The sequence below is a fragment of the Globicephala melas genome, chromosome 15 (assembly GCF_963455315.2).
Source record: "Globicephala melas chromosome 15, mGloMel1.2, whole genome shotgun sequence".
Classification (NCBI taxonomy): Eukaryota; Metazoa; Chordata; class Mammalia; order Artiodactyla; family Delphinidae; genus Globicephala; species Globicephala melas.
In genome coordinates this window covers 77,817,740-77,844,633 of record NC_083328.1, presented here as the reverse complement: position 1 = coordinate 77,844,633, position 26,894 = coordinate 77,817,740, and the positions used below count along the sequence as shown (strand labels likewise).

General features: G+C 45.5%; 1 protein-coding gene across 2 annotated transcripts in view; it reads right to left on the bottom strand.

Moving 5' to 3' along the window:
- The window catches only part of TSHZ2 (teashirt zinc finger homeobox 2), a 399,520-nt gene that overhangs the window by 119,205 nt on the left and 253,421 nt on the right, over window positions 1-26,894 (bottom strand). Inside the window, exon 2 of one of the 2 annotated variants that reach the window (XM_060285491.2) lies at window positions 11,624-14,569. In XM_060285491.2, coding sequence (XP_060141474.1) covers window positions 11,624-14,569 — 2,946 coding nt within the window. Of the gene's footprint in view, window positions 1-9,646; window positions 14,570-26,894 lie in introns of those variants that run through there. The other variant, XM_030839125.3, reaches the window with a different exon arrangement.

Sequence of the window (26,894 nt, the reverse complement as noted above, 5' to 3'; positions counted from 1 at the left end):
GTACTGTTTCTGTATGTGTAACACTAGAAATACTTTGGTGTTTGTATTGGTTCAACCATTCATGGCCTTGTGACCGAATCGTTTCCCGGTCTGCTGCAGCATCAAGTGGTTACAATTATGGATTGCAAATTTATTGACATTTGACATCTACATCAGCCTTCCTCTGATCAACAGACCTCTCTGCCACCAAACTGAATAATTACAGAAGATTTCAGCAGTCACGGGGATGCCAAAAAGGTCATTAAATCATCCTGAAGAAACAACGTGTTCCTCCATCTCATCTCGCCAGTAAATCTTCCGTTGAAGTCGGGACCACCTAGTGTTGACGTACAGAGGAGGGGGCTGAATTACAGAAGGGAGAAAGGAATTAAATTAGGACTGAAAAATAGGAAGGCCAGCACAGCAGGGACCTTTCGTTTTGTGTTTCATAATTCCTAGAGAAGCATAACAATAGTGGTTTACTTTTATCAGATGGATTCATCTAGGCAAACAGGCAGTAATGGCAAGCTTGGGAGTTGAGGGGGGTCCAGGGGAGATATGGGAGGAGCAGCCGTATCCAGGTCCTCTGAAGCCCACTCAGGACCCCATGATACGAAGTCTTTAGGATTTGTCCCGATGCCCCCCAGGTCTTCTTCGTCTGACATCCTTTCTCCTTCCTTGACAAGCACGGCTCTGAGGGGCCCGGAACCCCCTTGGCCTTGCTAATTCTGCTCCACGCTCGCTCTCTCCACTGCAGTCCAGATGCCACCAGCTTTCCCCTCGCTTTCCCACAGCCCCCTTGCTGGCCCCCCCCTTCCCTCCTATCCCTCTCATCCCTTCCACACGGCAGTGGGACTGATCTTCTCAAAGACAAAGTAGAGCACACCTCTCGCCTAAACCCCCTCTGATGGCCTCCAGTCGGGCTTAGGGAAAAAAATCCAAAGTTCTGAGGATGTTCTATCAAGCCCTGCCTTGCTTCGTGCCTCCTTGCCCACCCCCGGGTCATGTTCCAGCCCTCCAGCCCCAGCTGTCAACACTCCACCTTTCTCTGAATCAGACACACCAACCCCTCTTCCTGCTTTCCCGTCTGGGATGCTGTGCCCTCAATTTGTCACGTGTCCAGCTCCTTCTCATCTCCTTCCCCTGGCCACCCCCCCGCCCCCTTACTTAAAGTAGGGGGCCCCATCCTAGGCCCACACACTGCCCTGTGTTTCCTTGGCAACCCCTCATTCTAAGAAATGACTGACTTTTATTTTTGTGCTCAGTAAATGTTAGCCATTAAGATTATTATCAACCCGGGTCCTTTGACTAAGATGCAAGGTCTGGGCTTCTCTTACCCTCAGGGGCAGCCCAGCACTTAGAACATGCTTGGTGCAGGGCAGGTTCTTCCAGGGCATGGATGGATGGGCGACTGAATGAAGGTCCCTGATACCCCGGCCACAAAAGAACGCAGAACTTAGCCCAGACGCACAAGCCTCGTGGCAGGGTCTGTCCTCTGGACAAACCGTCCTTACCGTGGGCTGGGAATATTTCCGGCTTCCGTTTACTTTTCTGGGCTGTGCAAAGCCTGAAGATTTCTTCCCATTGGGATTCCACTGTGTGCTGGGCACGGTGCTGAGGTTTCACATGCTTCATCTATTTACCTGCCTCTCTGAGGGGTGACACGGGCATTACTGTCATTTCACACTGGGGGATGTCCAAGGGTCCCTCAGCTCCGATCACCTCCTAGATACCCACTTTTCCCTCCATCCTCTACTCGTTCCCTCCTTCCTTTCTTTCTCCCTGCCTCCCTTCCTACCTCCTTTCCTTCCTTTTTTCCCCAACATTTATAGTCTGTGTATAATGAGCTAATGAGAAGCAGCCCCGCCCCCCTGGAGTTTAGAGGCGGGCCCCAGCTTCGTATCCCGGTAAACAGGCGGCTCCGGTGAAAGTCCACAGCCCCACCCCTTGCCAGCCCTACAGAGTCAACGTCAGGGAAACAACGTTGAAACATTTCCATAAAGCAAAGCTTTCTCGAGCGTCTGTCTCTCTGAGGCTCACTAGACGAAAGTTTATACACCCACGTGGAAGCCGTGGTCTGCCTCGCCTCCAGCCCCCGCCGCCTGCTCGGCCTCCTGTCTCTCCACCTTATCCGCAAGCCTGGCTCCAAGCACGCTGGCGCGCATTTTCTGGCATGAGCACACGCTCTCTCTGGCTGGCAAGGCTTCCCTCTGGCCGTTCCTTCTTTCCACGGGACCCTCCCCCTTCTTCTCCACCTGGCAGGCTCCGCATCGCCCCAGACCCAGCCCAGAGCTCTGCTCGTGGCCAGACCTCCTTCCACCCTCGGGGCTCGGCCGGCCCAGTGCCTTCCTGGAGCCACGCTGAGCTCCCCGTCAGCCTTGGCCGCGCCGACTTTCTTCTGTGACAGTCAGCTCCGGTCCCCACGCCGCCTCGTCCCCGCACCAGCCACAGCCCCCAACATGTAACAGGCTTCATTGACTGTTTCCAAATCTGCCTTTCCCCAGTGGAGGGTCCCGAGACAGGACATGGGACTTGGCTCCAGCACGTTCTAATTGCCATGGTTGCTGTTATGATTCCATTTGTTAGACACATTTGCCCAACCTCGATTCCAGAGTGCTATATATATATATATTTTTTTTTTTTTCTGTACGCGGGCCTCTCACTGTCGTGGCCTCTCCCGTTGCGGAGCACAGGCTCCGTACGCGCAGGCTCAGCGGCCATGGCCCACGGGCCCAGCCGCTTCGCGGCACGTGGGATCCTCCCGGACCGGGGCACGAACCCGTGTCCCCTGCATCGGCAGGCGGACTCTCAACCACTGCGCCACCAGGGAAGCCCAGGAGTGCTGTATTTTAACACTGATGGGAGATGCTCTCTTTAATTCTATGTGCCTCATACTGTACTAGGGGGACACTTAGTAGGTTTTAAAAGTTGTTATAACAGGATGTGAGGCCAGCCTACATGCGGCCAGTTGGTAGAAGAGGCGGCTGAGGGTCAGAGAGGTGAGGTGACCTGCCCCAGGTCTCTCAGCTAAGAAGTGGAGACCCGGCCCCAAGGCCTGGCCTCAGCATTTCCAGGGCCCACGTTCCTCTGCCATGTGCTTTCTTCCCGGGATTTTTAGACATCAGGAAGACTCTGTCTCCTAAGACTTTGTGACAGGCCTTCCCTCCCCGTCCAAAGTCCCCTAACGTTTCATCTTCCTGCGTTTCTAGGCTGATGAGGTCCCGATTGGTCTTTGACTTCTAAGCCAGAGCAAACACTATCTAATAAGGACCCGTCTCCATGGTTATCGCACACCAGAGAATCCACAGGAAGGCAGCAAAGGGGGAAGTGGAAGCTACAGCAAATGGGGGGAAGGAGGGAGAAATAAACAATTAAACATGACAAAATCCTCTTGTGAACAAAAATAGAATTATTTGACTGTGAAATCGAGTAATGTAGCATTGAAAATAACATAACCTGAAACATCACTTTTTCCTCCATAGATGAAAAAATACCAGATAAAACCATGCACGTTGAAAGTGCCAATTTTCTGGAGGGCCTGAGTGGTAGAAGTTGTCTGTGTCAAAGATTTGAGCTTTTGAGATATTTAAACTTTTTTTTTTTTTTTTGCCCATTCATCTTCTCTCCCATGCAAGTAACTTGTGGATGGGGTTCACATCTCACACTTTGGTGTAGCACCCAATAGAATTTAAGCCAGGGGATAGCAGAAAGGTGATGGGAGAACTTCTGTCCAGAATTCCAGCTTGAGGTAGATAGGCATTTGTCCACACGTGATTTCCAGCTCTGCCACTTATTAGCCGTGAGAGCCTGATCACTTCCCCTCTCCAAGGGCTGGTTTCTTCCCTTGTAGCCTAGGCATAATCACAGTTCTTTCTTTATAGAGTTTAGGTTTAAAATTAATTGAGATAGGGGCTTCCCTGGTGGCGCAGTGGTTGAGAGTCCACCTGCCGATGCAGGGGACACGGGTTCGTGCCCCGGTCCGGGAGGATCCCACGTGCCGCGAAGCGGCTGGACCCCTGGGCCATGGCCGCTGAGCCTGCGTGTCCGGAGCCCGTGCTCCGCAACGGGAGAGGCCACAGCAGTGAGAGGCCCGCGTACCGCAAAAAAAAAAAAAAATTAATTAATTGAGATAATATACATAAAGGGCCTCGCACAATAGCTGGCATGCTGTAAACGCTCAATAAATGTTAATCCTCTGTCAATATCCATCAGTGACAGCAAGGACAATAGTGATAGCGGACACTGTGCCAGCCACTGATTTCAGCTTTCTTTGACCCCATTAATCAACGTCGTCATCATCATCAACATCATCATTTTCATCAAAATGCGCAGAAGACCAATGCAGATCTTCCTAAGCATGACACAGACACCAGGGATGTTGGACTGTAGCAGATGAAAATGTTCAAGGTAGATGATGTCAGGGAGAGAAAGGGGGCATCAGAGGGGAAGACATGCAGGTTAACGGTGCATGGCACCCTTTCCCAGGGCCACCCAAACACCACCCAATACTGCTGCTTCCCCCTCAAAGCTGTTTTAGTTACATCGGTCCTAGCAGTTTCTCCCTATTTCTTTAAATCAAATGGTACAATCCACCCCCATCTTGATTTAAGCCTTAAGCAAACCCAAGAGGAGTTTTTTGAGGTAGAGGAGAGTGATGTTCGTCAAGCCCTCGCTCTGTGGGCCAGGCCCAGCGCTGAGCACTGCCCGTAATGTGCACTGTTTTCCCTAACCCTGGACACAAGCTGAGAAAGGAGAAAGGGAGCTGCACTGCCCACCACCCTGTCTGTGCCAGCCTCTCTCATCAACCTGCACGTAGATTATTTTTTCAGGTTTTCACAGCACTGCTGGAGGATTAGCCCAGTAGAAGGGCCCTCCGTGCCTAAATATATCATACGCTTCCTGCCAGTAAAAAACACAAAGAAATCAAGACCATTCCAGGAAAAACAACGACCGCCACTTTTCCGCAGCACCCTGGACTCATGGGCTTTGGGAAGTGAATGTGTGCAACACAAAGTTCTCTAAAACCCCCAGATGTGACATGTGCCTTGGGCTCCTGGCATCCTTTTTTCCTGCCAGGTGAGCCTGGGGTAACATTGACACTGGATTTAATAGGAGAATATGACATGCAGTGATTTTCAACAAACACCTGTTCTTTCAGAGGAAGAGTCAGGAAAGAACGCACACACACCAAATCCTCTTCTATTTTGGTACCCTCTATGCCTTCCGTTATCTCCGTGGCCTACATATCATTTAACAAACTGCCCTGTGATTCTTGCAGGGCGTGGCGTCATGACTGATTTAAAATCCCCGCATTGCTAAAACTGCATTGTTCTTCATCAAGTTGAGTCATTTTTATGTGAAGTGTCAAGCTCCCTAACAAATAACTCCTGCCAGACAAATCAAGTTCCTCGTCTTAGAGCCACGGCTAAATAGTTTATAGCTTTAATCTGCTCACCGAGGTGTGCAGTCTATGACAGTAATTATAAATGCAAGGAGAAATTATAGCTGAATGCTTTAACTGCATTAGGAGCTGTTTGATGAACAATCATGAGTGCCTGCTCATTTCCAACAATAGAGGGCAAGTTGGTGTCAATGCATTAGAAAGATTTCAGTTCTGCATGGCTTTTTCTCTCATTTACCATGGAATGTCACTTGTCTCCTATAAAGTAGAAAAAAAACACCGTGGAACGCTTTAAACTTGATCGTTAAAAAAGAAGACAAAGAGAAATGCAGGAGAAAACTGTTTATCATGATGACTTCTGGGTTTGTTTCGTTTTTTTTTTTTTTTTCTGTTTTGTTTGGCGGGCAGGTTCAGTTTCAAATTAGTTCGGTGAAGGTAACTGCTTGTTTACTTACTAGGGGCCTAAAAAAAAACCCAACCTCAAGCCATTTTCGAAAAATCTTTACAGAGAAAGACTTCTTTCAATGAAGGGCAAGTTCAAATTCCGCCCAGGCAGAGGCCCTGTGATCGGTGTGTGTCTCTCAACTAGATCCTGCTCGCCATCTGTATCTACCTAAGCTAATGACACAATTTAGCTCTATTTTCCTCTCCTCACTTTTGCAGAAAGACGTTTTTAATTTCGCTGAAGAATTACACAAATGTATTTTAAAGACATAAATCCATATAAAAAATATGAGCTAATTAAAACATTGCACTCCCTGTCGCTCATGGATTTTCAATTTAGCGAAAGAAAAAAGAATTGCATCTGGTTAAATGAAAAGATGATACTGATGGCAGATTGGAGTAAATGAAAAATAATGTTACTCTATATTAAAGCACCGAATTATACCCGTCAGGATTTGAGCATTCGGAAGTCCAAATGAGGGGGAAAGTGCAACGGAGACGGAGACGCATTGATGCAAAAGAGGGGTTAAGCCAGATCGCTCGGGTGACATGAAAACGTGAAAAGAGGTGACGCATTTGTTTCTTGCTGCGTTAGAAATGCCGCGGTCTCATGGTCAAACGCCCTGTTTCCAAATTCTCATTTTGCTCCCCCAAAATTAGAGTCCGGATGAGGATTAAAAAATTCTCACACATCTATCTTCCCTGGAATTTGGGTCATTTCTTGGTGAGACGCTTTATGGTAATTGTATGATCACCTGACTGAACAAGGAAATTACAATGAAGAGAGCGAGGATGCGTTGCTTCTTCCCACAGGTCAGTCCCAGGCCCCTGAGTTGTGGTGTTTGATTTGTAGCTGGAGCCTCCCAGAGGCCAAGGAGCCCTTATCACCTCTCCACCCTTACACCACGTTTTATAGACTTTTTTCCTGAGCTGTTGGATGTATTCCTGGCCGTGGGTAGCACCTGGAAACCATCAGGCAAGACGGAGGAGAAGCCAAGAGGCAGAAGAAACTTGATGAGCGTTGGGCAGTCCTGGGTTCGAATCCCACCTCGATGCGCACTGTGTGCTCTGAGACAAACCACGGAAGCCCTTGAGCTTTCTGCAAAATCAGGATGATCTGAATACCCGTGCCTGACTCATAGAAAGAGGCCAAGAGGCGGTAGTTTTGCTGTCATTGCTATCATTATAATTAAATGGTAGGTCAAGGTTTCCTTGGGGCACTGCCTAGTATTAAATAGCTCAACCTGGGAACACCGTGTAAGTTCTATACACTTCAGGCGACGCAGAAGAACACGGTGTGGGCCTGTAGGCACTGCCTAGAACTAACTCTTCTTGTGAACCTCCTATGAGCCAGGTTTCACGGAAAAGAATTTCGTACATTTACTTAATTCTCACAACTTTTCTGTGAGGGGAGAATGATGTCCACGTTTTATAAACACAGAAGTGGGGCATATCTAAGAGACAGTGGGTGAGTTAGGGTTTGAACCCAGGCCTGCAGGACTCGGCAGCCCTGACGTCACACTGCCCCTGGTACCACCGTTCCCCTCCTCGGCTTCCCCCAGGACTGGCCAGACGCCCTCCTGTGTGCTCCTTTCAGCGTCTACCCCAGAGCTGCCCGTCTCTGTGTCTCCCACGAGCCTCCAAGGCAGACTCTTGTCCTGGTCACTGGCTTATTCCCTGGGATTAGCACAGTGCTTGGCATGGAGTGATGGCTTTCTAGATGCGTGATAATGAATGAGTGAGGCTCAGAGATGGTGGGAATTTGAGAAATTCATGCAGAATCTCTCTGCTTCCATTTCCTCCCCTGTAACATGGCTGACTCAACCCTACTTCCTAGGGCTGTTTGTGAGTATCAAGTGAAGTAATGTCTGTGATGTGCTCGCTGCAGCCCTGGCACATTTGGCTGGTATAATCAGCACGACTGTTGGTTCTCCATCACATAGCCTTTGCTAATAGAGTCCGGTGCACAGTAAAACCACAGCCAATATTTGTTGAAAGATGAAAGAGAGGAGAGAAGACAGGAAGGAAGGAGGGAAGGAGGGAGGGAGGAAGGGAAGGAGGGAGGGGAAAAAAAAGAAAGGAAGGCAAGAAAGAATATTGTTTGCTGGATAGAGGCAAGGGTGATGCCTCTAACAGATATGAGTTAGTCCAGCCCATTTTGTTCTTCCCAGGCTGCCATATTACCCATGCTGTTAGGGTTGCCAGATTTAGCAAATAAAAATACAGAATGCCCAGTTAAATTTGAATCTCAGATAAACAATGAACACTTTTTTTTTAGTATAAATATGGCCCATGCAATATTTGAGACGTGCTTATTCTAAAAACTTATTTGTCATTTACCTGAAATTCTAATTTACCTGGACATCCTGTATTTTATCTGGGAACCTACGTGCTGTTCACCCTGAACATGGGTTTTAGATTCATTCCCTCCATCAATTTCAAGGCTAGTTGTGCTGCTAAACTTGTACACTCTTGTACACTACATTACACGGTAATGACTATAATTTCACGTCCTTATGCATTCTAGACTCATTGATTTGTTCTCTGTTTACTTTGTTATTCAAGTGCATGTGGTTTTTAAAGGTATATACAAATATCTATTGAAATTGTTTTAGATTACTTATATCCTAAATTAGGGATGCACATTGAACATTTTCTAATTAATTTTTAATGAAAAGTTGCATTTAATATTTGGCAGAGAATTTTGTAGAACTTAAGACATATCTAAGAAAAGAAAGAAAATTCAGGTCAAAATTCTCATCTTGCACAGAACACAGGTATGGTAAAGCTCCCCTCCCAAATTTTCCACAAAATCTTGACCACCCTTACTAAGACATGTCATTTTGTACAATTTGTGCTATCACGCATACCAACTAAAATGACAGTTCCAGATAAGAGTGATCTCATTTTGTGATCATTTGAAAACATATATGCCTAATTCTAAGCAGTGGGCAAGGTTGTGCACACCTATTGTTCTAAAAGTGGACCCGTAGGGCGGAGGAATTCTTTTCTAGGTGAAGGGCAGCAGAAAGCCACCTGTGTGCAGATGTGGGCGCCATTCAGGCAGACCGGGAGATCTTTAGTATCAACACAAACACCAAGCACCTGCATCACTTTTTGTACGCACACAACACATATACTCTGAATGAGTTCCAAACACTCAAACCTGTTTTTCTGTCGCGCCCTCTCTCAGAATCACAGCACTGATGGAGCTTCGTTTTCATATAATGATAACTTTGTAATATGGTGCTTTGAAGGTCCAAATCGGAAACGTTTATTCTGTACAGATGCAGAGGGATGAGAAAAGGGCTATCTTATCTATGTATTTAATAGACTTGTAAGTACCTTTGTGTCGGTTTTTCCAAATTATTGGTTTTTCTTTGCTTCTCTAGAACAGGTTTGTGCATTTCAGATTTGGACTGACGCTTTCTTTCCCTCCCCATTCTCCATTTACATACTGCAATGTTTTGGCTGTGCTATTAATTTTTAAAAAATGATTACAAACCTCAAATGCGGAAAATTGGTCTTCACTGTAGCACAAACAAACACTACCTATTTGTCCTTTTCACCATGGTTTAGACCTACCACTATGGGATTGGAAGCATTTATCTCTGTGTGTTCTGTGTCTATCCATCTACTCTTTTCTTTTTTGAAGGACCAGAAAAGCACGATAGTAAGTTACATAAAATTTAAAATGTTATATAGCACATAAATAGGTGTCACGGAGACCCAAGCTCACATTTAGATCTGACAGATGCATTTCAGCTTTTCTTTCAACAGTATGAGCTGAACAAATCATGCTGGGAAAGCAAGAGAGGAATCTGCCAGTAAATACACTTTAATTATCATGATAAAAACATGCAAACAAAACAAAAGTCTTCATTTGGGCCCAGAGAGCCATTAGCCGTTAGAGCGATAGGATGGGTTCCCCCTTTGTCAGAAGCTCTTAGATCTTCTCACTGAGGCAACAGCCCCAGTGTTTAACCCTTCATTTCATTCTGACCAGCCTTGCATTCAGTGACCCTCCCTATGTGATGTGAAGTGAGCCCAAGCCGCACCATATACAGAGCCGTCCCCACCTGGAACCCCGCTGGTGCCCACCGCTCGGTGGCTTGATCCGAAAGTCTCCCATTTAACAAGTGCTCTGACAGGAGGAGGTGGTGAGGGCTTATACAGTTGACCCTTGAACAACATGGGTTTGAGCTGCCTGAGTCCACTTATACATGGATTTTTTTCAAGCGTAAATACTACACAGCCCAGGGTTGGTTGAATCTGTGTGTGTGGAACCTCGGCTACAGAGGAAGCAGGGATAGGCAGGCTACACCGTAGGGAGGGCCGACTGTAAGTTACACACGGATTTCCCACTGCGCAGAGGGTTGGCACCCCTAACCCCCAAGTTGTCTAAGGGTCAAGTGTATGCTAGTATGAGCTGTTCGTATCTCGTATCTTAACCGAAAGAGCTAATCTATAACCTAGCATGACATAAACTGGGCTGGTAAGTGCCAAAGGCTTAAGTCAGATTGGGTCCCATTATGGGGTGTGGCCTAACACCCCAACCTGAACATTTGATGGTCCCTAGCACGTGGGGGGTATCATGCTGGAGGGGAGAGAAAAGGAGGTAGAGAAAATACATAAAGGGCGGTGAAAGGAAGTTCAGCCTTGCTTATGCTCAACGTTTGAAAATGGCTGGTGGGACTAGTCTGCCAAGGTACTTGACCTTGGCGTCTGCCCTCTTCCCTGAAGGTGACATAGGTAGTCTGGGCACTGGTGACTCTGCCAGGCATGGAACTTTGATGATACATGATGCCAATTATCTCAAGCTGTGGGACCCCGTGTGCACTGGCAATGAGTGTGCAGAACGTCCTTTGCTTCTTTATAGAAAATAAAATCTCAAAGCCTGCATTGCATCTACCTTTGCTAAAGGTGGACTCTGATATTAGCTTTATCTTCAGGACAACCAAAAGACGAGGGAGGAAAGTAAGCTTCCTCTCTTTTCATCTCAGCGTTCTGCAGAGAAGAGTATTTTCCTACCATCCAACTACAGGGCATATGCCCTTTCACAGGAGACGTAATGGACAGGAAATAAAGGGGAGGGGGTGGAAGGTAGCAGATGCTGCAGGTAAGCTGCCCAAAGCATTAATTACTAGTAAGAATAATAAAGCCAGCTTTAGACTATTCATGAGCTGATTAAGAAACCTCTGTATAGTGGCTGCCCCCAGGAACCCTACACTCTTATTCGCTCGCTCACTTTTTAAAAAGAATTTTCATCACCTTGCAAGTCATTCGCGTTACTCTCGGAAGGTGAGGTGGTGAAATGGGACAGTAAGAAAAGTCAGTACTTATCAATTAAAATGAGGTGTAGCCTTGGCCGGACTTTGAAAGTTGGGCCTTGGGTAACTAAGAGGGGCCTTGAGTATCAAGAAGCAGTATACCTGTGAGCTCCATCTCTCTGAACCCATTTTATTCTATTTCCCAACGCTGAACTGGAGAAATTGAGAGAATGGCTAGGGCTTAATTATCATGTTCTAGTCTTCCACAAAAATTCACGCTATTCCAGCAGGCCACTGTGCTCTTGGTATAGGGAGATGTCAGCTGCCTCTAAATAGACCCATCTCCCTTCTAGAAGCTCCTCACGAAGTGACTGTCACAACCACGTGGGAGCAAACCCATACCTGCAGAGCTATTCTTCATCCACGTCTGTTACAAACTGTGAATGGTGTTCGGGTGACTTGCTGTGCGTTTTGCTTAGGTGGAGTTTTACTGCGTGTTTGCTCACAAATGTCCGACAGCACAACTTACACTTGAACTTAGAGTCTGTGTCCTCTTCGCCAGTTATGGTTTCCGGTGACCTCTGAGCCGACGATACCCGGGAGATCTCTCGCTCCACTTTGCTTTGCTGTTCCACGGCCACGCGGGTCATGTCCTTCATTTGGAAACCTAGGTGAGATTCTAAGTGACTGATGTAGGTAGAAGGGGTTCGGAACTGGGAGACACAGTCGCTGCAATAAAAGATAGGCTGTCCTTTGTCCATGTTTTTCAGAAATTTGGTCCCGCCCGTTTTCCTAAGCTGGTACTTGACGTTGGCGAGCCAGTGGCTGATGGTGGTCATGGAGAGCCCCGTGAACTTCGAGATCTGCATTCGCTCTTGTGGGCCCAGATCGGACAGCAGGTATTTGCCCTCCGAGGTCTGGAAGAGGCTGGAGGCAAACTGAGCCTGCAGGATCAGAAGATGCTGAGGGTTCCAGTTGGACTGCCGGCCTTTTCTTTTATGCAAGGTTGAGACTTCGCTGGACACGTCCTCAAAGCGCCTGACGTCCATCTCCAGCTTCACGGGAGGGACCCTGGAGGAAGCAGCAGGCTTTGGGGTGGTGGCTTTGGGGAGGACTTTGACCATGTCCGCGATATCAGACAGAGCGTGCTTCTGGGGCGGGGACGTACAGGACTGTGCTTGCGAGGACTCAGCCTTCTTGCTTTTGGACTTGGTCAGGTCGATGGGCTGATCGTTGCTCTCAAACAGGTAGCGTCTGGACACGCTGGCCGGCCTGGTGGAGACAGGACTCAAAACCGGCTTGTCCATGACACTGAGATTCGACTTATGAAACATCGACATTGTGCTTGAGCTCGGGCTGGAGCAGGAAGGAGAGCGCAAGGGTTCCGTAGCTTTGCCCAGGTGGTTGTTCAGGACGGACTGCAGGGCGCTGAGCGGGTTGATGCATGGCAGGGCCGAAGCGTGGCTGGCGAGGGCACAGCCGCTGCTGGGAGAAGATGCTGGCTCCAGGGGCTGGGCTTTCTCTTTCTCATCACCTTCTTTCATCCGCTTGTCCTCCTCCTTCAGGGGACAAGGCTCAGCCTTTTTGGATTCTGAAGGGGGTTCACATTTGGAGAAAGAGTCCCCCTCACTGTGGCTGAAAGAGGACGCCTCTTCCTGGGGACTCTCTTTCCCACACTCCTTCACCACTTCCTCTTTGTCGTCGGGTTCCTTCTTAACTTGCGTGTATGGGGTCAGGCTCGTGGGCACAGAAACCAGCGGCATTACTTTCCACTTGGGTGCGATCGGCCTTAACTTGTTGCTGAGGTTGGGTCGAATCTGCAGGACCTGGGAGCCCATCGGCAAGGAAGGCTTGGTACCCTCTGACAGCTGGTAGGCGGCATGGATGCTGGGGTACGCGCTCCAGCTGGGAGCCCCATTTTGGGCTTTGTTGATGGCGGTGGTAACAGTATTTTCTAGTGACTTCAAAATGTCGCCTCCACCCTTTGAGCCGTCTTCCAGATCTTCCTCCCTTAGATACTGGTATTTTATCGTCGGGTCTAAAGGCTTCTGTAGAGGGTCCTTACAGTCCTCGCTTTTCACGACTTTCTCATCCTTGTTGATCGGCTCTGGTTTTTCTTTTTTACTCTCTCTCTTTAACTCAGTTGTCGAAGCCGTGCAGTCGGAAGCTGAGTTACTCGATGGCTTGGGAGCCAGAGAATCACTGTTCGGGGCATCTGACAATGACTGCATCTTCTCCACGGCGAGTGGGTCTAGCACCAGCTGCTTCCCTTTCTTGGAGGCAGAGCTGGTGACCTTGAGAAAGTGACCGGTGACCATCATGTGGGTGGTGAGCTGCTGCAAAGTGTCGTGGGAGCTCCCACACTCCATGCACTTCAAGATCTGCGACTTGCAGGCCTCGAACTGCCAGGTGTAGCTGGCGCCATTTTGGTAGCCGTAGCGATTGTTGGAGGACAGCTGTAAGTTGGCGTTCTTCTGAGAAGGAAACGAATCTGCAAACGAGCCTGTGGTCGAATCGGGGGAGCACGGCCGATTGATGTCAAAGATGCGTTTCTTCGCCGGAGTGACCATTTTCGATGAAATGGTTGGTACTGGTTCCTTCAAAGGCACTTTTTGGTAATGTTTTGTTTTGATCATGTGGACGCTCAAATCTTGGAGGGAATCGAAGGAGTCGCCACAAAACATACATTTCAGGACCTTCTGAGCGTCCTCCTTGTCCATATCCTGGAAAGCCCTTTTCCGGGGCTTTGAATAGCTCGTGGGTCTGAGCTTGTCCTTTCTGCGGTTGTCATCTTGATAGTGGCCCGTTTCGTTCATGTGCACGGTCAACTCGACCAGGGTGTCATAGGCGGCACTGCACTGCCGGCACCGGAACCTGCTGGCCCCGGTGAAAACGGTCCCGCACATCTTACTGCTCTGCCGGTACAGCTGGACCGAGCTGAACAGGCTGGGCTTCGACACGGATCTGGAAGGCAAGTTCTGCTGTAGGCTTTTGGACAGAGCGTCTTGGTGCCAATCGAAATCAGTCTTGTTGCTGCCATTTCGGGGGTCACAATTCCGTCTCTCGCTGTTGGACAGTTTGAAGCCAAGACCCAGGCCCGACCAGTAGGAATCAGACAAGATGTTGGCATAGACGGCGGTCATTTTATCCATGCAACTGTGGGCTTCGTTTGGAAGCTTGGGGTGCACGCTTGCTTTCTTGTCCAAGGCATCTCGGCCGCACACACTCTTGATGTCTGACACCTGATCACTGGCGTCACTCAGCAAGGACTCATTCTCGGCGTCCTGATTGGACAGGTGACTTCCTGGCGAGTTCTGGTAGCTGAAGCAGCCTTTCTGCTCGGGGCCCGTTTCTAGCTCCTCATCTGTCCCTGGGTCATTGCTGCCCTGAAGTTGAGCTACCGAACCACTGTCTTCTTCTTCCTCCTCCTCTTTTATCTCCTCCTCTTCCTTCAGCTGTTCTTCCTGGGCGTAGCCTGCAAGAGAACAAGAAGAGATGAGATAACAGTAGCAGGTGACATATCCCATCCCAATTTCCCCACTTGGACAAAGTGCTTCCCATATGGAACTAACAATGTAATCGACACTTTTATGAACTGCAAGCAACGGATACAGGAAAAAGCCAAGTGATGTCTTTTGTGCCATCTAATGCCTTTTTAAAAAAATGGGCAGGAGTCATAATTCTTTATAAGTGCCTAGAATTCCAAGTTAATAATTTTCCTGTTTACGGAATATCACTCTAATACTCCTATAATGGGACAGTCACTGAATTCACGTGTATGACTCTCAGGAAAGCTGGACTGAAATTCAGATCCTATTACAGACATAGCTCTACAAGAAGGACGTTGGCTCATAAGAAAACTAAGACTTGACCCTTGGCATCCTCATGGTAAGGTTTACCAAGACACTTGGCCCTGCTGGCATACACTCATTTTTGAGTGCTCAGAAGTAATTTGGATGCATAGCCATTACATTTTTGATAGCGAGGGTCCTTTTTGTTATAACATTTTTATTTGTAGAGAGTCGCACAGCAGGAAGACAGATTATGGAGTATCAAATAAAATCTTCCATTGATAGCTGAAAAATTATGTAAGCTCAGCAAATATAATGATTTTAAAATAATAGCAAATGGTGTTAGAATGGGAGATTTGGGAACTATCCTATTATTCTCAAACAGGTTTATGAAGACCTTTTCAGACAAGGCTGAAAATGCCCTCTCGATCTTGTGCCTGTAATGTCAAATGCACTGATTTGTGGGTACCCGTCATGAGATGCCAATTATACATTTGATTTGTAGATGCAAAATGCTATTGGGGATGCATGCTTTCCCTTCTCTGAAAGGACTTAGGACCAGTAATTGCATAGGGAAAATGAAGGCATGAGAGAGCGGGTGCAAAGGGAATTAAGGGGCAAATGCCCATCAATGGAGTTGAGGAATGTGACTATTTATGCTCATGTGCTCATTTTCTTCACCTGGCCTTTTCAGAGCCACGTGGATAAAATGCAACCAAAGAAGTACCAAAGCAAGGGAGATTCAGTCTTAGATGTGTAAGGGCTGCATGATCTCAATGCGGTATTTTCCTTATGAGGTCCTATCTCCCCTCTCAGTGCAGGTGGGTACTTGGGAGGAACCCTAGGACAATGCTGTTACTTCCATTCACCAGGTATAATACTTGAAAAAAGGGGTGCTCAAGCATGGGCGGTCTCTCCTGAGAGGCAGGCAGAGAGGAGAGAAGGGGGATTATTAGGAGTAAGTCACCTGCAGTCAGGAACTCCAAGGGCTCCAAAGACTGAAAAGGAAGAATATTTCTTTTTCAGATTTTCATTTACTTATTTATTTTCCAAAATTAGGGTTTTTTAAAACTTGAACTGTAGCTGACTTACAATAATGTGTTAGTTTCTGGTGTACAGCAAAGTGATTCAGTTATACACATATTTATATATACGTCTTTTCAGATTCTTTTCCATTATAGGCTATTATAAGATATTGAATATAGTTCCCTGTGCTATACAGTAAATCCTTGTTGGTTACCTATTTTATGTACAGTAGTGTGTATCTGTTAATCCCATACCCCTAATTTATCCCTCCCCTGCCTCCTCTTTGGTAACCATAAATTTGTTTTCTATGTCTGTGAGTCTGTTTCTGTTTTGTAAATAAGTTCATTTGTATTGCTTTTTAGATTCTACATATAAATGATACCCTATAATATTTGTCTTTCTCTGTTTGACTTACTTCACTTAGTATGATAATCTCTCGGTCCATCCATGTTGCTGCAAACGGCAATATTTCATACTTTTTTGTGGCTGAGTACTATTCCATTATATATGTATGTGTGTGTGTGTATATATATATGTATGTATATCTGCACATATATGTATATATACCACACTGAAGATGAAGAATATTTATTATTATCTCCTAGGACCTGTGCTAACTATTGCAAATGCATTCTTTCACTTTATCTAATATCCACATGAAGTAGAAACTATTATTATTTTCATTTCACAGACGCAGAAACTGAGGCTCTGAGTTTGAGAAATTTTCCCCAAGGCCACAGAGTTAGCATTGCAAGGTCATGCCTGAACCCAGCCTGTGTGATGAGAGAATCCATGGTCTTCACCACTAGGTTCCACTCTCTTTTTAGTACCAATCTAATAAATAAGAAAATTTTGCAGAGACCTAAAGGTTAAAGGTCAAGCCATGGGGTTTCTTTGAAATGTCACCAAATATATAACCACCTCGGAGGGGAGAACTGTAGGAATACTGTGGACGAGAGCCCACAATTTTAAGGGCATGATAGAGTAAAACAAAATGAAATGTAAAAACTCAGCCTCGCCAGTGGTTTTGCGGTTGTGTTCCATTTTGTTGTTGTTGTTATTGGTGTTGTGTTTTTGCTTTCCTAGCAGGTTGACAAGTGGATTTTTCATTAAACTGGGATTGTTGGTCTCTAGTTCCATAAATTGATTTGAAGAAAAAGAAGCTTCTCCATCTAGGCAAACAGTCGTTAATAAGTGGTCACTACTTACAAGAAAACCCTAGCTTAGAATAACTGAATTAGATCACACTCCACCCCCGACCCCATCCTCATCGTGTTTTCTTTTTCCTGGACTAGTTTGTATGTTTGTAGAAATAGTCATACCATTAAGATGAAGGAAAAGGTCTATTAACAAAATTAATAAATGACTTGGTACAGAGCCAAGCAAAATACTCCAAAGAATCAGGCAAATGTTACCGATTAGAAACAGGGTTACTTTTGAGAATTAAAAGGGCTTTCTTACTCATACAATGGGATGGTACCTATTAGCCAGGACTGTTCCAGGCTAAGCTATACAGTCACCGCACCTATGGGTGATATGATCACTGAAACGAAGAACACATACACCTACACACAAAGCGGGTGAAGAAATCTAGGGGGGAAGAGAAGGCTTATGCTCATCACGGTTGGTTAACATGTTGCCAGGTTTTATTCATCTCCCTATTTTCAGTGCCTGGCACAGGGCCTGATACTTAGTAGGCAGCTGGGAAATAATGCACGTTACGTTCGTTGCATGTGTGTCGATGAAACATACATGCATGCTTGCATACGCAGGCGCGCGCACACACCCCCCCCACAGACAATCTGCCCAGCCAATATAGTCATTTTCACACAAGGAGAAAAGAAGTGTCTTTTTTAATGCTGACATTTGGAAGCTGAGCTTTCCGGACCAGCTCAACTTCACAATCTACTTTGTCCTTCTAAATGCATTCCCCAGAAGAAAAGTCGAAGACAGCAAATGCCTCCCCCACAATACAGATAAAATTTTCTGCTTAATTAGGCATTGACATGTTTACTATAACCTTTACAGAAGAGTAACTCGCGCTGAGAGACCCTTTGTGTCTGTTTTCTTCTGCAGAACAGACTAAATCTCAGGCACTCGATAAAGTAACGCATTGAAAAGCCTCGTAAAAAAAATGCCAAAGCGTCCATCAGAGTGAGCGTATTTTAACAATGGCTGGAGGTTCCAAGGAGTTTTAAAAAGCACATTTTCATATTATACATTTAAAACTGTTCACTTAAGTGGTTTTGTTTGCCACCAGCGGCTGAGGGGAGAGAGAGGGAAGACAGCCAGAATATGGGCGATCTGTGTGTATAATGAGTATCTGTGTCTCTCTCTATTGATGATTTGTTCAATAAGATTGCATCGTGTGTAAATCTTGGTAAAGTGGATGAGTGGCAAGCTTATTCCTATGAATACTTATCTAGCAAAAGAAAATGAGCACAATTGCACTGAGGCACAAGGAGAAAGGAGTGTCCTCTGCAGAACCTCCTTGTTGACGTTGGGTTTAAGATCAAACTTCATGGTGGCAAACATCTCCCTGTCCAACCTAAATGTCTAATTTCATCCCTTACCACCACCTGACTGTGGCCACATGAAGCTTCTTCACTCCCAGGACAGGTAATTCATGGGCAAACTCAGTTCCATGTCTAAAAGTTCTACGGTCAAGAGACCATCTCTCTTCTACTCCACAGCCACTGCTCTGTGTCGCCATTGCTGTTCACTCACGTGACTAAATGGGCTTCCTGCTTCCACTTCCTCTAGTCTGTTTTCCAGAGAACTAACTGCTAGAATATTCTTTATTAAAGATATTAGTTGGCGACTCACTGTTTTAACTCCTGCAGTGTCTTTCTGCTGCACAAATAGAAATATATTATAATAAAATTCAAACCCTTCGCCTGGTCTGTAAGAGCTGGCAGGATTTGACTTTTGCCTTTTTGCTTTATCGCCCAGTACTCTCGCCTTGTCCTCCACACCCATGGTACAACAACCTACTGGTTCCTTCTTGCGTCTGCTGATCCTTTCCTTGACGGTGGTACTTTGCAATTGCAGATTTCTCTGCTTGGAAGGCTCTTCCTCTTTGGAAGTTGGTTCCTTTTCATGCTTTAGAATTCAGCTCAAATGGCCCCTTCCTGCCCAGTTGTCCCTTCTCTGTGTAACTCTAGATCACATCAACCTACTTACTGAAAGCACTATGGCACTGACAATACTCTGAAATCATCTTGTGTGTTTACTGATTGATTGTGTCCTCCCACTAAATGTAAAGGTAAAATGTCTGTCCCCTTGAAGCCAGAGACCTCGCTTCTCCCAGCACTCAGAGAACATCCTGGCGCAGAAAGAGGTCCAAAAGTTATCTGAGTGAGTGGACAAGTAGATCATACAACGAAAGGGGATTAGTCCAGTTGCAACAGTGCAGTCGGCACCTGTGATGGGTATATCTCCCCACCCCAACCCTGATCTAGATCAGATGTGAATTACAACCATCCTGATCAACTTTCCTCAATGATAAAAACAGAACAACCCCACAGATCATCTTTTCAGAGCAACCCAGCCACCAACATTCTTGTTGCCAGAAATCCCTGAGCTGCGGATTTAAACTTTTTAAGTATGAAGGCTGCAAACAAGCATCAAAACTGCGAAGCATCAGGAAATACACTCAACGTGAGCAGATTCTGATTCAAAAAAGATTCACCTACTTTGCAAGTGTGGATGGATTTTGTCACGGATAACGCTCATTAGCTGTTCCATGATGTATATTACACAAATATTAATATTAGGGTGGTCTTAACCCAAATGCTTGATTTTAAAAAGGAGAGATGTCATTAGAAAAATATACTATATATGCTGCAAACTTTTTACCCTGTCATTATACGGGTAAATGCTGAAACAAATCCTCCAATTTTAGAAATTTCCTCTTACATCAAAGGTTCAAAGAAAAAGGAAACAATTAAAAGAATTACCACCTCAATTGTTCCAAAAACCTGTGGTCAGAATGGCTTAAATGAAATTGTGCAAAATAATTCATGGGTGGCATGATGTAAATATCAGATTTTTGCTAAGTATCCATGTTTGTAGTTGCCTTGAAAATCCACAGTAGAGTGTTTACAGTAAAAGCACTGACAGTTTTTAAAGTGGCAGCAGAGGTGGAAGAGTCATAACCCGAGAAGAATATAAAACTCAAGAAGGTTGATTTTTAAAAACGAAACCAGAATTCAATCAAGACCTCATTTAAAAACATATTCGGTGGTGACAGGATCGTTTTCGCCCATCTACCCCACTAAATGACAGTTTAAAATCACATGAAGATTCCACAGTGTGCAGGGCAGACGTAAATGAGGGGATCTCAAGAATTTCTCACCGTGTACCCAGTAGGTACGGTAAATGATGACATGGAAGAAGGTCTTCCTGTCATGAGTCTCTAGTGTTTTGGTGACTGTGGTCTAGAAATCTGTTAATATGTATATTATTATTGGCACTAATTGGCACTCTTGTTGGCAGGCTGAGGAAAGAGATAGAGGATTTCTTGTTCAAGGAGGCTGAGCTACCTTTCAGTGGTGACTGGGTCCAGAGCAAGGGCCCCTCGCAGGGCTGTGTTGAGGGGCTCTGTCTGCTCTGTGTTCTAGGAGGTGGTAGGCTACGGGGCTGTGGGATCCCCGGCTCCCTTCCTGAGCACAGACCTGACTTTACAGAGAATCCAGGTACCATTAGCCAAGGCTCAGCCTCCCTGCCGTCTGGAGAAATCTAAGCTCAGGCACATTACTAAAAAGAGACATTTTCAATTCAATTTTCATATAGATTTTTATTCCTGCCACACCACATAAAACTCACTAACATAAGCGTGACTTGTACACGCAGCTCAAGAGAGAAGGGCTGCTTCCTTCCTCTATCTGAATGTCAGAACCAAACACATAGAATTCTTTGTTTAAAGGAATGTTGAAGATGGAGTGGTTTAATGACACGAGGCTTCTCCTGGGCCCAGAAGTGCTCTGTAGAGATGGATGCAAAGCTTTCTGAAGGTCATCAAAACAACATCCCTTTTATTATTTCCTGCAGACGTTCAGTAAATTGGAATTTTTTATATGTACGATGGATACATATTGGGTGCGGTCTGCGTGAAAAAAAAAAGTCCGTTTACGTAATATATTCTTGTGGTAGACACTTTCTTGGGCTATCCTCACAGCTCTTTGGACTGTAAAGCTGTTTCCTAACCACGCTCTGTGACTCTCTCCACAACTTGGTCATCAGCAAAAAAGGACTAAGTTAGTTTAAATCAGGGAAAGTGGATACTGGGTCATCCTTTCGCAGTTCATCTGTTTATTCATTTAATCAAGAAATATTTATTCTGCAGTTATCACATGCCACATACTTTAGCAGAGTTTCCCTGGGAGTTCCATCCCAGTGGCTCCCCAAAGGCCCAGGAGAGTAGAGACCTGAGTTACAGAGAGAAGTTGGACACTGGGATTAGAGAGGAAAAGGTCATGATAAGGTCATGCATTACTGGAGGAATGCAGGTAACTTAAATGGCAAAGGAGGACAGATGGAAAGAAAACAATCCTGAGTTCCTAAGTAGTGTTGGCATCCACCTGGAGAGACACAGAGGAGCTGCGGAGAGCTGGAAAGTCCACGCCACGTTGAAAGAGTACAGCTGCTACTCAAGGAACAGTCACGGGGTCTAGGGTTGCCAGAAGCTTTGTTTGGACAAACCATGTAGAAGAAACCAAATATGTCTGGGATCCATCCATTTGCAAGCTCTACACCAAAGGAATCAGCGGAGGCAGAGTTTGAAGATCTGGCATGCTCTCCTGTTGCTTTCTCATACCATCTCTTTGACCTTGATTCTCATCTGTCAATCCCAGATAGGAGGGACCATCGTAAGCCTACCTACCTCACAGGATTCTGTTAGGACAAAGGAGGAAATGGAAGAGAAAGTGTATCATAAACCCTTGCTCCTCGAAGGATGGTCCCTGGATCAGCGGCAACAGCACTTGGGAACTTGTTAGAAATGCAGACTCTCAGCTCCATCCAAGGACTATCGAATAGGAATCATTTAACAAGATCCCCGGGGGGATTCATAGGCTCAAGAAAGTTTGAGATGCCCTGCTGTAAATGGCGAGACTCTTAATTAGGAGCAAGAGATCTGGTAAGCTACTCCTCTCTGCCTATGTTCCTACGTGTATGTGGGTACCAGCTTTGGGAAGAGAACACGACTTCGAGAGTTCCAGCCCCGCTCCTCTCCAGGCAGCAAAGGATGAAATACCTGTGGCTTAGATAATTGCTTCCAGCTAGACTGGGAAACGCCGAGCAAGAGAAAAATAAAAGTCACTGAGTCAACGACTGATCAGTTAACTGAAGAGATAGGATGGCCCACTGGCCACGGGATCAGGCAGGCCTTTGTTCACATCTGCCGGTTTCTGTTTAAATGTGATCGCAGGAAAGTTGCTGAAACTTTCAGAGGCTCTGTTTTCTCATCCATAAAATAAGAGCACTAATAGTATTTCCTTCATGGGATAGTTAGGAATATCAAATGTGATGAAGTACGTAACACAACAAGGCTGCAGGACTACCTCCTGACTCTCAGTCCTGTTGTAGGCTCTTTATAACCACTGCACATCCTGACCGCCAATCTGAACCCGCAGACGGCTGAAATCAGTTGGCTTTGGCCTTCTTTGTCATCCCTAAATCCTGTTCCAAGCCAACCGCTTTTGATGATATTTGCATTAGATATGAACCAGATTTGCAAGTGTCATGCATAAGGAGAGAGCTTTATCCGATTTGGGGTTTGTTACTTAATATTAAATCATTCATACAAGGAGCCAGTGGTATGTGTGCTGGGAATTTCTGTAGAAGTGATGTGCAAACATCAAATGGCAAGTTATTAGGTTATTACCCATAATGATAATGTCTGCAATCTTCAAGAAATAAAACAACTCACGATTCCAGAAAACAGGCCTTTGTTGGAGGCCTTGGCTTTGCAATGAGAGAGATGACTAATGGTCAAAGCAGAAGGTCTCCTAGAAAAAATGCTTTATATTCAACTACCTAGAATTTCAGTCTGGCATGTGTTATTATTGGGAAATATCCTGGTGACAATTTTTAAAAGCAGAGTGAGAAAATATTCATGGAGAAGGGTGAGAAGGGGGCCACTTCATAAGATTTCTTGTAGTTCCAGTTTAGAAATCATTATCCTTATATTATCCTCACACCGAGAGAGCATAAGTCAGGAGCAGGGGATAAAGAAAAGTGAAATGAAACAGGGACAAAGAAACTACACAATAGAACTGAGACTTTCCTATCAAAATAAGAGTTCTATGCTTTGACTTTTCAAGTGGTAGCAACTATTTTCAGCAAAATGTACATACTGATTTTCTGTACATTTTCCCCCACATAGGGCTATATAAACACACCCACACGCCTATAGTTCTTTCTAAGACTATAAAGTTTGGAGGGTTTTTGTGGGGGTTTTTTGCCAAGAAAAGGGACAGTGGATCATTGTCTAGAACGACCTTCAGAAAGTATATGAAGCCGATGCACCATCTGTATTTTTTCAGACGTATGTTCCCATTTTACTTGAAATAACATCATTAGCACAGCCATCCCACAGAGCTAGAAGGTGATCTTGTTTCCCTCTTGCCTGGCTTGAAGTCAAACATCGTTTCTTTTTTTTGGCAAATGCTGCTTCTTTCTCTGAAATATTTCATGCAGATAATGGCTAATGACCACTTCTCACTGCCTTTTCTCGAAAACGTCTAACTGCATTAGCCAAGAACGGACAAATTTTAACCTGCTTCTTTTGTTAAGTTCACGGCTGTGACCACTTCCCATTAAGAAAGAAAGGGAGAGAGAAGAAAGCTCACTGTTCCTTCAGAGAAGCAAATTGGCACTGTCAGAAAGCGAGCTGGCCTTTGCTTTTCTGGTGAAAAGTCTGCTATCTCTAGAATCACAGGAGTCCAAGGTGGAAAGACCTTTCACGTCTTATGAGCAGTGACTCAGTCAGACAAGGATCTCCTTGCCCTGGTATTCTTCAATTCTATGATTAATGGCTCAGATACTGGACCTTCCAATTCTTCGTCTTCCTGTTGGATTCTCTGCCAGTATGATCACTGTGACCAGTCTGGCTATGAGGACCACGGTGTATAGAACTTCCCCCCATCCCTAGGAGTTGAGCAGGGTTTCCAGGCTGCTTCTCCTTGCCTCAAACACTCCAATTTGACTTTTGTTCATTTGACATGAGGCAAATCAAGAACTCATCCCCTGTAAAAATATAAAGACTTATTCTCTTATCTCACCTTTGCACTTCAAGGTGAACGAGTTTATTAGCTGGTTTCTATAGAAGAACACGTGGCCCCAGGAGCCAACTGGGTCACCGTCACACTCCAACCCAGTGGTTCTCAACCCGGTGCATGTTTGTGCATTTGGACAATGTCTGGAGACACCTTTGCTTGTTATGACTGGAGACAAGGTGCTACTGGCGACTGGGGGGTGGAGAGGCCGGGGTGCCGCTAAACACCCCGCCATACACAGGACAGCCCTCACAAAGACAAAGAAATATTCCGTCTCAGATGTCAATAACTGAGAAGTGCTGTAAAGCCAAGGTCAGCGGCATTGGCGCTGGGAATTGGCGACAACTCACCCTCTTTCTAGTTGTCAGTGAAGCGGGGGCTCTATGGGGAACACTTGGTGTTGTTAGGGGAGAACTAGAGAAGAAAGCACGCACAGCACGCTCACAGGTGTTACGACATGGAATTGAAGAGCGCAAGGTCTGGAGCAAGCCTGCCCGGGTGCAAATCCCACCTCTGTCACGTCTCACATTGTCATCTGGAGCAAACTCCCAGCCTCTGTGGGTCTCAATGTCTTCATCTATAAATTGGAGATAATAGTAGTACCTCCCTCAAAGATGACTGTGAGAATTGAGATAACTGGAAAGAACTCGGAATGCCTGGCAATAATAAGCACTCAACGTATGTTCCCTCTTATTAGTTTTACAAGAACAAAGACGTCGTCGTGAAGAGACACATTTTGAAGCTGGATTTCTCGGGATGTTTAGTATTTACTCTTTCAAGTGTTGGTTGAAAAAAAAAAATCCATCGGCCTCCTAGCATTATTCTCAACCAATTCCTTCTGGATCCATTTAAATCCCCTTATCAGAATGAGTATTTTTATACTACAAGAAACAAACAAACAAAAAGTTAATGATGAAAAGGATTAGCATTTCTAAATAACTCCAGTAACTCTGTCAAATAAATCCTGACCTATTTCAGTTCCTAATTAACTAGGTTAGCTTTTACAGGAGGCAACTTATCTAAAACAGCAAGTCTGATCTGAGGCCAAACCCACACTGGACAGTTGGATGAAGTAGTTCTTGGAAATGGCCCCAATTCTGGGACATACAGAGGTCTTCGATCTTTTTGAATCGACAGTTTGAAAAATCTGATGGAAAATCCTCCAGGGTTTTCTGACCCTTTGATTTAAGGTTAGGGCTGGTCTTTTCAAGGCTTGTCATCTTTTCTCTGCCCCTACCTACAAAGGAGAAGAAGGGTGAATGGGACAAGTCTTGAGGTCACTATGTCAGCATTCTTCCCAACCCCACAATGGTACTGAACTGGTCATTCTCACAGGAGAGGACAGTGGGTGAGGACAACAGTGTCTGCGGATCTAATCTCTCCGAAGGGGAGCACAGATATATGGCTCATAATACATCCATTGTCTTGTCCTTGATATTCTTTATGACCTTTTTTTTTCCTTCTGTTTTATGTATTTTCCTCTGCTTTTTTTTTTTTTTTTTTTTACGGTACGCGGGCCTCTCACTGTTGGGGCCTCTCCCGTTGTGGAGCACAGGCTCCGGACGCGCAGGCTCAGTGGCCATGGCTCACGGGCCCAGCCGCTCCGTGGCATGTGGGATCTTCCTGGACCAGGGCACGAACCCGTGTGCCTGCATCGGCAGGCGGACTCTCAACCACTGCACCACCAGGGAAGCCCTCCTCTGCTTTTAAAGTCTTCTGATGTTAGTTTTCTGTCAGCTCCCAAACCACTTTCAGGAAAGCTGAATTCTCCTAAAAAATAATATATGCATAGTTTTCCTTAACAACAACTAAAAAGGCAGCTTTTTGTTCAGCTAATTGGTTAGTTAGTTTGCTTTTTGGTGTAAAAGATCATTTGTCTTTTCCTAGGGACATAACAAGAAAAAGAACCAGAGCTTTCTGACCTGGAGGAGGATGATTAGGCCTGGGTCAAATTATTAGAAAAGAATCTTCTTGCATGCGGCCTCTAACACCTTTGACTGTCTATTAGGAGATAATAAAGGGAATTAGCCGTTGTACCTAAAGACAGCCGTTGTACCTAAAGACAGAGTTTCAAGGAGGACATTGGTTGCCTTTCCAGGTCTTGTTAATGTTTTGTTACTTATAAACATTTAAAAATGAGGTTGGGCTTCCCTATTCTGTCCATTAATTATCCATGACGATAAGGTCAATACTGTAAAATTTGGGACTGATGTTCATAGTCAAGCACCTAATCCATTGTAACACACATTGGCTCTTTCAAATTCTGAGCCCACTTTATGTGCCACTTCCTTCCTGAGACCTTCTCCAAGAGCCCCAGATAGAGTCTCCCTTTCTCTGTGATCCATAGGGCTTTACCCACATCTACTACTGGACAAACCAAACCGTGATTCTGGATCCCACCTCCCAGATGTAAGCTCTTTAAGAGCAAGGAGGCTATTGGTGTTTATTTTCACATGCCCAGCACTGGGAGTTCTTGGCACTCAGCAAGGACTCTGGAAATGCCCTTCTCTCCTTGACAGCTTTGTATTCTACGACTTTACATAGGATCTTTTTTAAAAAAAATTAATTAATTTAGGCTGTGTTGGGTCTTTGTTGCTGCGCGCGGGATTTCTCCAGTTGCGGCGAGCAGGTACTACTCTTCCTTGAGGTGCGCGGGCTTCTCATTGCGGTGGCTTCTCTTGTCGCGGAGCATGGGCTCTAGGCG